Source organism: Myotis davidii, unplaced genomic scaffold, assembly GCF_000327345.1.
Source record: "Myotis davidii unplaced genomic scaffold, ASM32734v1 scaffold44, whole genome shotgun sequence".
Taxonomy (NCBI): domain Eukaryota; kingdom Metazoa; phylum Chordata; class Mammalia; order Chiroptera; family Vespertilionidae; genus Myotis; species Myotis davidii.
In genome coordinates, this window is record NW_006299705.1 from 17371011 (window position 1) to 17381389 (window position 10379).

The following is a 10379-nucleotide window of genomic DNA, read 5'->3' on the forward strand; positions in this document are numbered from 1 at the left end:
CGCCTACCCCACCCGCAGCTGTCTATTAACCCAGTCCTCACTTGGAGGCAAGTTTCTCTCACAAGGTGAAAACCCCAGGGAAGCTATTATGCATTTGGCTGTGGGAACAAGAAATAAATAAACCCTTTCCCCACACTCAGTTTTGAAGTTTGACCCCCTTTGGGTGGGGGTGGGAGTGCTGACCAAGCAAAGTTGTGAAGCTCGGACTTTCCAAGTTTTCGGTGAATTCGCCGGGCGTGAACAGTTGGTCCATATCTTTTACCCATCTTTTCACCCTCCAGCTCCCCAGACCCCCAGCGACCCCCAACCTCTGGATCGCTAGTCCCGGCCACTGGCGCTCTCCCAATGCCCCAGACGCACCCCCAAAGGCTTCCGCGGACACCTCCAAGCCTGTTTAGCCCCTTGCAACAGGACGTGGGTCTGATGCTGCCATATTGAAAGGAAGGAAACAGCCGGCTCCTGACGCAGACTGGCTGAGTCCCAGGGGAGAGAGCGCACTGCCTCTCCCGGGGGCGCTTTGCTGGTAAGAGCTTGCGTGCATCTCAAGTTCGGTGAGTAAGTGTGGAGGGATTTTTCTTCAAACCGTGCGGGAACGGATTTTAATTCCAGAGCGAACAACAGCAAGAATAAGCTCTACCCAGCTGCAGCGGCTGCGTTCAGCCTGGCTGCGCCCAGCCCAAACAATAAAGAATGCAAGCGATTTTCGCTCCAAGCCCGCAGGGGCGAGAGCCGAAGAAGCTCCCTGTTCTTCGCCGCGGGGCTGAGGAGAATGCAACCTGGGGCTCACTCTTGGGAGATCGCGCTTCAGTCCCGCCCGTCCCCTGGGGCCCCAGAAAGTTTCTCGAAAGTGCAAACTCTTACCTGACCCAAAAGGTCGTAGCCCAGCTCTTCGGCTATGGCCGAGGCTGCCGCTGGTCCCCCGGGGATCTCCGCTGCCCATTCGTTCACAAACTGCCTCTTCGCTTTTACACTGTTCAATGCACACCAAGCGCAAAAGAGAGCGAAAGCAGTGCACTGCAGAGTCCAGGCTCCTCGCTGCATGGCTCACACACTCGCTGGCACAGAAGTAGGAAGCAGAAGGGGGGAAGAAGCCAGATAGGAGAAAAGCCAGAAGGATTCGCTCTTTCCACACTCGGGCACAGGACCACCTCTCGCCCCGGTTGCTCTGGGAGAAGAGTGGAGGGACTCGAGGAGAGGCTGGGCGGTGGCGAGCGCTGAGTGCAGTTCTTTCGTCTCTGGCTGAGTGGAGCCCCAGCCCTTCCCCGCTGGAATGGAAATGAGTGTTTACACGTCAAATCTACGAAAGCCATCTCTTGACGTCAGATCTACCTGGACTAAGATCTGGATGGTATTCCTGGCGGGGTGGAGAGGAGGCTAAAATAAGCAGCGAGGGATTAAGAAAAGGAAGGAACCATTTGCTGTGATCAGTTAACGCCGTCCCTGTCTGGTCATAAATTCTGTAGCTGTGAGAAACACCTTCACTTCTAAGTGCCCCATTTGATGTAACTACCAAGAACCAAAGGCTGGGAGTGCAGTACACTTTCCCTCCCTTCTGTCCATTTTCCTTACATTTATTTGATTATCTCTTGGGGGAGGGGAGAGAAGGGTTTTTATAATGACCCGGGGGATATCAGTCAGCACCTGCTGTAAAGAGCAGGGCGTTTAAATCTTTCCAACGGGACAGGGGCTGGGAGGGCAGTAGAAGAAAAGCGTCTACTCCCCAGATTCTGATCTAAATTGCCTAAGAAAATGAGCACGTCTGGAAAACAATGTTAGAGCAATGGTTTTTAAAATGTATTTGAAACCATTCAAACCATCTTAATGAACAAGTTTACTTTTTTCTTTCCTCTGTCTCTCAATCTCAGTAAAACAATGTCTAAAATTCTGTTCTAGATATTGCAGAGCCCAGTATTACCCACTTTATAATGCTTATTGGAAAAAAATGATTCAGCACATGTTTGTTTGTTTGTTTGTTTAAAAAAACAGAAAATTATTTCTTTATTCACAAACCAGGAAGGGACTAGGGATCCAAATGCTGTTGTGTTGACTGGGCAGAGAAAGAGCAGGTTTCGTTAACTCCTAACTTTCCATTTTCCTTCAGTAGAACTCTTCACTTTGGTTTTGAACTGAAACTATGCCATTACTTTCCCATGAAATGCACATTGTCTCCTTGTGGAAGAATGTTTTTCCCATGGAAAGCGAATTATCAAATGCCTAAATGAACCCCCGCCCCAGAGAATGAGTTTAATCTACCGTGGCGGAGCCATTCCGATTCGGGGGCTTGAACCCGGCGGGAAAAGCCCTGGTGTGTAGTATTCAGCACCGAGGGATGGACAGCGCCACACGCGCTTGTGGTCAGAGCTGCCCTTCCCTCTGATCCAGGACTGCCGCTCTTCTCCAACTGGCTAGAGCCGAACTGTTTTTCTTTTGTCCTGTGCCTTTCTCCCCCTTTAAATAGAACATGGGATTCGACCGCAGGGAAGAAGTGTGGTTGGTTCATGATCGTCACTACTTACATGGAACTCACGGGAACGGGTTGGACTCAGCCCAAAAGTAAAATTGCAAGGGATCAAATATCATATGCGAAAGGTTTTCTTTCTTTTTCTTTTTTAAACTCCCAACCGCCGGGGGGCGCAATCAATTTTAGAGAAAGAGAAGAAAAGGGATGAGATTGGAAAGAAGGCATGCTAGTTTGTGAAGAAAGGAAGCAAAAGATATCCTTTACAGAAAGCAAATGAAACTTGGTGGGGAAAGGGGCTGAGTAGTACTAGTTATTCAGTTGCCTCCGTGTTTGCAGACATTTGGACTGGATTGATAATTTCTTTAAACATAAAGCTTAACAAAAAAAAATGCCAACGTTAATGAGCCATGCGATGCAGTTAAGTGTGTCACAATAACATGAGTAACTCACATGAGATGTTGTGAAATGGTCTCAGATTGATGGCTCTTCTGTCTGCTCTGTAAATTCACATGTGTGAGTGTTGGTGGCTGCATAAACTGTCTTCTTTCCCTTTCATGCCTCAGCCTGAATTGTGGCCTCAAGCTCTCTAGGGTGTTTCATTTTCACAGCAGACAGATGCTGTGTGCTAGCAAAGCAAAAGAAACTGTGGCAAATGTTTGATAGTGGTAGATACGGATAGAGCAGAAATAGTTGGCCCTTTCTTATTATTGTTTGAGAAAATCAATTTGGCAGAGTGTTGGCAATGAGACCAGGGTCTCATTAATGAAACATTTGTCCTAAATGGAGCACCCTGCAAGCCTGGAATAAACATTTGGTTGATGTACTTAATAGGGTAAACTACTTCTCATAGTAAGAAGGTACTATCCCCACCCAAACAATATATATGAATACTTTATTCTGAAATTGTCTGAATTTTATCTGATGAGCATTATATGCCAGTTTCTGTGATGTAGAAGAAATGAATGTTTACTAAGGCTAGGGGTACACATTAAAATGTAGGATCAGCCCTAGCTGGTTTGGCTTAGTGGATAGAGCGTCGGCCTGTGGACTCAAGGGTCCCAGGTTCAATTCTGGTCAGGGGCATGTACCTTGGTTGCGAGGCACATACCCAGTGGGGAATGTGCAGGAGGCAGCTGATCGATGTTTCTCTCTCATCGATGTTTCTGGCTCTTTACCTCTCTCCCTTCCTCTCTGTAAAAAATCAATAAAATATATTTTTTAAAAAATAAAAATAAATAAAATGTAGGATCCATCTTAACTTTGTCAAATTAAGGGCTAACTAGCCTATCCTGATGTGTGGATCATAATAACCTACAGGCCCATCAGTTTTGTATTTATATCATGAATTAGAAGAGCCAAGTTAGTTTTAATAGCATTTGCTTCATTTGCTTAATTTATATATAAAACAGGATAATTAAGAAACTGAAGAAGATTGTAATTCTGTTGTGAATTATCCAGAGTATCATGCCTTTCATGATTGCTTCCATCTGCCCAGTGATACAGTTAATTATTTATTAAGTTTTCTTCGAGAGTAATAAGAGCAAGGCTAGTATGAACAAGAAGTAAGAATATGTTCAAAGACCTGTAGATCAACATATCTCTTTAGACTTAGAAAACAAAATTTTAAGCCCTTTGTTACTGTGAAATGAAGTATTTACACTACTAGTAAAGTGCCCAGAACAATGTGCTCGATAATTTATCACAAAGTGAACACTGTGTAGCCATTCAGATCAAGAAAAAGAACATTGCTAGCCCTTCAGAATAATATTCCAAGATTTTCAAGGAGCATAGGAGAAGGAGTGAAGACATAACTTAGGTTTAACATTTTCTAGTTGTGCAGACTTACCTGTTTCCTATGGGTAAATACTAACTGTATGTTAAGACAATTCTGTAATTAACTAGTCTGTAATGAAACTAGAAGATATCCAGTAACAGAGCATATTATAAAGGCAAATCTACCAATAGCAGTGTTTACCAACATAAAAAATAACAATTTTTATATGGCATGCTGGGGTAAACTGGAGGAAATTTGGGGAGACCTGTATGAGGTTTGGTGCAAAGATTCATTATAGTTTTTTTCTAAAGACATTTTATTACATTTTTTTTGTTAATCCTTACCGGAGGATATTTTTCCATTAGTTTTTAGAGAGAGTAGAAGGGAGGGAGACAGAGAAATATCAATATGAGATTTCCAGAGCTGGGGATCGAGCCTGCAACCAAGGTACTTGCCTTTGACCAAAATCAAACCCAGGTATTTTAGTCTGCGGGCTGATGCTCTATACCAGGGGTGGGCAAACTTTTTGACTTGAGGGCCACAATGGGTTCTTAAACTGGACCGGAGGGCCGGAACAAAAGCATAGATGGAGTGTTTGTGTGAACTAATATAAATTCAAAATAAACATCATTACATAAAAGGGTACGGTCTTTTTGTTCAATAGTTTTATTCATTTCAAACTGGCCAGATCCTGTCCGTGGGCCATAGTTTGCCCACGGCTGCCTATACACTGAGCCAAACTGGCTAGGGCTCATTACATTTTCTTTATATAAAACAATTTTGGTAAGAAAATAGAATATAATATTTGGACAGTATATTCAAATTGAATATATATTACTTTGAATTGAGAAATATGAATATACGTGCATCCATACAACTTTTTGCCTCAAGTCAAATTTTATGTTTGAAAACCTATGTACTATTTCTAATAAAAAAACATTTTAATCAAAATCTTCTCAAATTCTTGATAGCTGCTGTCAATGAAAAATTTTATTTGCATAAAGAATAAACATTTTGAAATAACGTTTATAACCATTAAAACATTTGCAAAATTTGATTTTAAATATAGCAACTCTTCCTTTTACTTCCTTACCAAATTTACCATTGGAATGTCATAAAAGAATGCCATAGGGTTTAAAATCCACCTAAATTTTGTATGTCAAGTATTACAACTTATATTGCAATCCTGAATTTAAAAATACACACTGTTGTCCATGTCCATGAAAAAATAAGATAAAATAAATTTTAAAAATACACATATCTTTTAGAGATGTTACCATGCACTCACTTTGCTACAAATATGTTTAATCTATGGAAAGGCTGATATTAGGACCATCACCTAAAGATACATGGCTGACTTTCTTATCCCCCCCCCCGGCCTAATTTTGGTGGGTATGCTATGCTAATTAAGCACTCAGAACTTGAACTTCTCCAGCAGATACACAGATCCTTTTCCCATGATGGAAAAGGACAGGCTTGCAGCAAGTTGCTGAAGTAGATTTCAAGGTGATGGACATTCATTCAGCTTGATTGAGCCCACTGCCACGAGGCCAGACCAATGAGGACTAGGTGTCACTAATTATGATTGGCTGACTGACAATCTGGTTGGGTTTTTTCCCCCAGGAGGCCAGGGTCAAGCAACTTGCCTGTCTTTTCCAAAGGATGAGAAGATCAAATATCATGAGGGACATCTATAATTCCACCAGTTGGGAAGTTCTGTTCTATAGAAATGGGGGTAAGAGAATAATAAAGCAAAGTCTGTACACTGAACGTCTCTGAGGTAGGTAATTAATCATAAAGGATTTTTGTTGAATAAACTAGACAAACAGTTAAAGTCTTGAATTTAATATATAATTAAATTATTAGAATTGAAGAAATAAGTGCTGTACATTACAATTATTGAAAATGACCAGTCATTTCTAATGAAAGTGGATAATTAAATGTAGTCATATAAAAGTATTCATTAACAATTTTTATTTAATTAGAACAGCTTATTTTTGTCCGTTTTGGTTGTTCAATTGTTGCTTTTATTTTATACCTCACATATTAGTGAAATTATGCAGTTCGTATTTTTTTCCATCTGATTTATTTCACTTAGCATAATACTCTCAAGATTGATCTATGTTGTCACAAATGGCAACATTTCATCTTTTTATGGCTGAGTAGTATCCCTTTGTATATATGTACCATGCCTGCTTTATCTAATCATCAATCCAAGGATGCTTGGGTTATTTCTATGTTTGGGCTATTATAAATAGCTAGAGGCCTGGTGCACGGATTCGTGCACATTGAAAGGAAATTAATTAGAAGGTGGCTGGCAGGACAGGACTGGGCTAGATGGGCATGACACGCCCTGGAGCCAACCTCCTGCAGTCCCTCTGAGGCCTGCTGCACCTGGGGCTGCGCCAGGGCTCCAAGGGCATCTGCAGAGTGAGCAGGGTCCCTCTGGCAGGTGGGGTCCCTCTGCCTGGCCTGCATCAACTTGTTTGTTGTTCAGTTTTATGGTTTTTTAAAATATATTTCGGCTATTAGCCCTTTATCAGAGATATTGTTTGCAAATATCTTCCTCCATTCATTTGGTTGCAGTTTTGTTTTGCTGATGGATTATTTTGCTGTGAGGAAAGTTTTTTAGTTGGATGTAGTCCCATTTATTCACTTTTGCTTATACTTCCCTTGCCTTTGGGATCAAGTTCACGAAGACCCCTCTGAGACCAAGGTCCATGTTTAGTGCCTATATTTTCTTCTATGAATCTTATTGTTTAAGGTCTTATATTCAAGTCTTCAATCCATTTTGACTTAATTTTTGTGTATGGTGTCAGATAGCAGTCTAGTTTTGTTCTTTTGCATGTGGCTTTCCAGTTTTCCCAACACTATTGAAGCTATTTTCCTTTCTCCATTGTATGTTTTTGGCTCCTTTGTTGAAAATTAATTGCTTGTATATGTATGGGTTTATAACTGGGCTCCCAATTCTGTTTCATTGGTCTGTTTGTCTGGTTTTCTGTCAATACCATTCTGTTTTGATTACTGTAGATTTGTAATATAGTTTAGTCAGAGATTGTGACACCCCCAGCTTTGTGGAACAGGTTATTTTAAAATATGCATTTACTAAATGAGTTTTGGAATATTCCTGCTTCTGTTTCCATGCAATGCTCCTGCTTCCTCTATGCTCTCTAACACTGCCATTTTCACATGGGAAACCCAGGATATAACTGCTTTCTCCCTGAAGTGTATTTTCCCATGAGAACTAGAGATAATCAGTATTGAAAAGTGACTTTAAGAGCTTTCTAGTTCCTTGTTTCTCAGAGTGTGGTCCACACACCATCATGATAGGTATCACTTTGGAACTTGTTAGAAATTCAGTCTGTCAGCCCTCACTCTAGAGCTACTGAATCAAAATCTGCATTTTTAATGAGTCCCTGGTGATTCATATGCAATTAAAGTTTGAGGAGCATTGATCTAGTTAACACTCCCTAAGTGTATGACACTCCTTGCAAATATTCTCAAGTGGTTAAGTAATTTAGGGTCTCCCCAAACAGCCCATTCTTTAGTTTTGATTGGCTCAAATGATTACAAAGTCCTCCTTTTCGTGACATAAATCTTTCCTCATTACCTACCTGTAGGCAAGCATACTGATTTTACCTTGTAGCACCACACTGATGAATCTCAAGCTCTTTTCTACATAACAGCTTTTCAGACTTTGCCTAACTTTTTCTACTCATGGTTAAGCATCTTTAGTTTTTAAAAAATAACTGCATCCTGGTTACTCTTGTCTAGACAGGATCTTTTTAATGTACATTTAAAAATATGGCACCCATGCTTTAGCCAGTTGGCCTGCAAACTGAAGGGTCTGGGGTTTGATTCCAGTCAAGGGCACATATCTAGTTTGTGGGATCAGTCCCTGGCCCTGGTTGGGGCACATGCGGGAGGCAACCAATCAATGTGTCTCTCTCACATCAGTGTTTCTCCCCCACCTCCTCCCACCCCATCTCCCTCGCTCCCTCCTTCCCTATCTTCTTGACTTTGCTGGCACATACACACTCTTTTGTTATTGCCTGAGCAGCCATATTTTTGAAGTAGAATCGTCTGATGATGCCTCCAGCCCAAAATCCGCACCAAACAGTGACACGGTGTGGATGCATTTGTTTCTCAACAATCACTCATGGATTTTCTGAATCCCAAATGTGACAATTTTGTCGATTAACCAAGCCATCAAGGTGCAAATGAGCCTCATCAAAATTCAGCCACATTTATACAAAATGGTCATGGAAAATTTCAACAAAAGAGTGCGTATGTGCCAGCAAAACCGTGGAGGCCATTTACCCGATATGCTATTCTATACATAACCCATACTGTATACTTTATGAATCAATAAAAAATTTACAATTTTTAATTATAAACCTGTGTTTTCTATCAAAATTACTTCTTGCATGAATGCATGAATTCTGGGACACCCTTTAACTAACTGACTAAATAAATAAATAAATAAAACATGGCACCCAGAATTAAATGTAGTATAGTTGGCGACACATGTGCTGATTAGAGCAAGAATTTTACCTCTTTTTTGAAACTATCCTGCCACTGCAGCCTAGAATTGAAGTAGATTTATTTATTTATCTATTTATTTATTTATTGCAATAATAGTTTACTAGAATCTCTATTTGTAATCACATGTGCTTCAATTAAGCCACATTTCTATCCTGACTCACGCTGTTTTTATGTTTCTGTTATCTATGTGTAAGTGTAAGACTACTTTTATTTCCCTGACTGAATTTTAGCCTCTTAGGATGTCTGAAATCTTGATTTTATCATCCAACAATTTGCTGCTAGCTTCATACTATATTCAAATGCAGTCAGTTTTTTCTTGGTGTCTTTATTCAGGCTATTATTAAAAAGATTTACAAAGACAGAAGATAGAGATGCCAGAAACTGCCCTACAAGTTAATTGATTTAATAATCATTATGCTTTAGAAACAGTTGCTAATTTACCTTAACAGTGAATGTTCAAAGGATAGTAGAAAGACCTTGTCACATGATATGCTGAAGTCCAGATACATAGCGTCTGTAGAACTGACTCTTGCTGACAATGGTATTACTTCTATGTCATGCTGGTACTAGAGATGAATGTTTATTTTATCAGGGATACAAACCAAATTTTTAAAACTCATTCTGAAATTGATGGTAGTCTCTTGATCTAGTTCATAGAACTTTCTTTTCATTCTTGGAACTGAGAATTTTTTACCATTTCTATCAGCACTGATTCTTGTCCTGCTTTCTAATATTCCTCAATGATCTTTAACACTGGTTCAGGTATCTCCCTTTGAGAATAAATTTATTGTTAAACTAAAATTTATCCATATTTCCTGTCCACTCCTCTTGAATCAGCCCCAAGTAGTAGTGATATAAACAGTATCATAATATATACATATATACACTAGAAGCCCAGTGCACAATATTTGGGCACTGGCGGGGGTGGGTGGGGGTTGTCAGCCTGGCCTACACCCTCTCATAATCCAGGATCCCTCGGGGGATGTCCAGGACCACTCACCTCTAACCGCTCACCTACCTGCCTGCTTGCCCCTAACTGCTCTCCTGCCTGCCTGCTCACTCCTAACCACTCACCTGCCTGCCTGCTCAGTATGTGTCATAGCAACCTATCGTTCCAGTCCTAATGGTCACTTAGGCATATATATATATATATAGATTATATATATATATATAGATATAGATAGATAGATAGATAGATAGATATAGATATATAGATATATAGGTAAGTTGTTCACCACAAAACATTGAAGCAGTTCGTGAGAGTGTTGCTGAGAGCCCAGGGACATCAATTCGGCGCCGTGGTCAAGAATCGGACATTTCGAGAAGCTCTCTACAGCGTATTCTCACGAAAGATTTGCATCTTCATGCTTCCAAAGTTCAGTTGACCCAAGAACTGAAGCCTACTGACCACGCGCAGCGAATAGAGTTCGTTGAATGGATTATGGAACAAGTGGATGCTGATTTTTCGAACAAAATCATCTTCAGCGATGAGGCTCATTTTCATCTTGATGGCTTGATTAATCGACAAAATTGTCACATTTGGGGTTCAGAAAATCCATGAGTGATTGTTGAGAAACAAATGCATCCACAACGTGTCAC

General features: G+C 40.6%; 1 protein-coding gene across 1 annotated transcript in view; it reads right to left on the reverse strand.

The window, feature by feature from the left end:
• The window catches only part of PCSK1 (proprotein convertase subtilisin/kexin type 1), a 40257-nt gene extending 38986 nt beyond the window's left edge, over positions 1-1271 (reverse strand). Inside the window, exon 1 of the mRNA XM_015571582.1 lies at positions 862-1271. Within this exon, the coding sequence (XP_015427068.1) occupies positions 862-1041 (180 nt within the window). The 5' untranslated portion in view covers positions 1042-1271. The remainder of the gene's footprint in view (positions 1-861) is intronic.
• Between the last annotated feature and the right edge of the window lie 9108 nt (positions 1272-10379).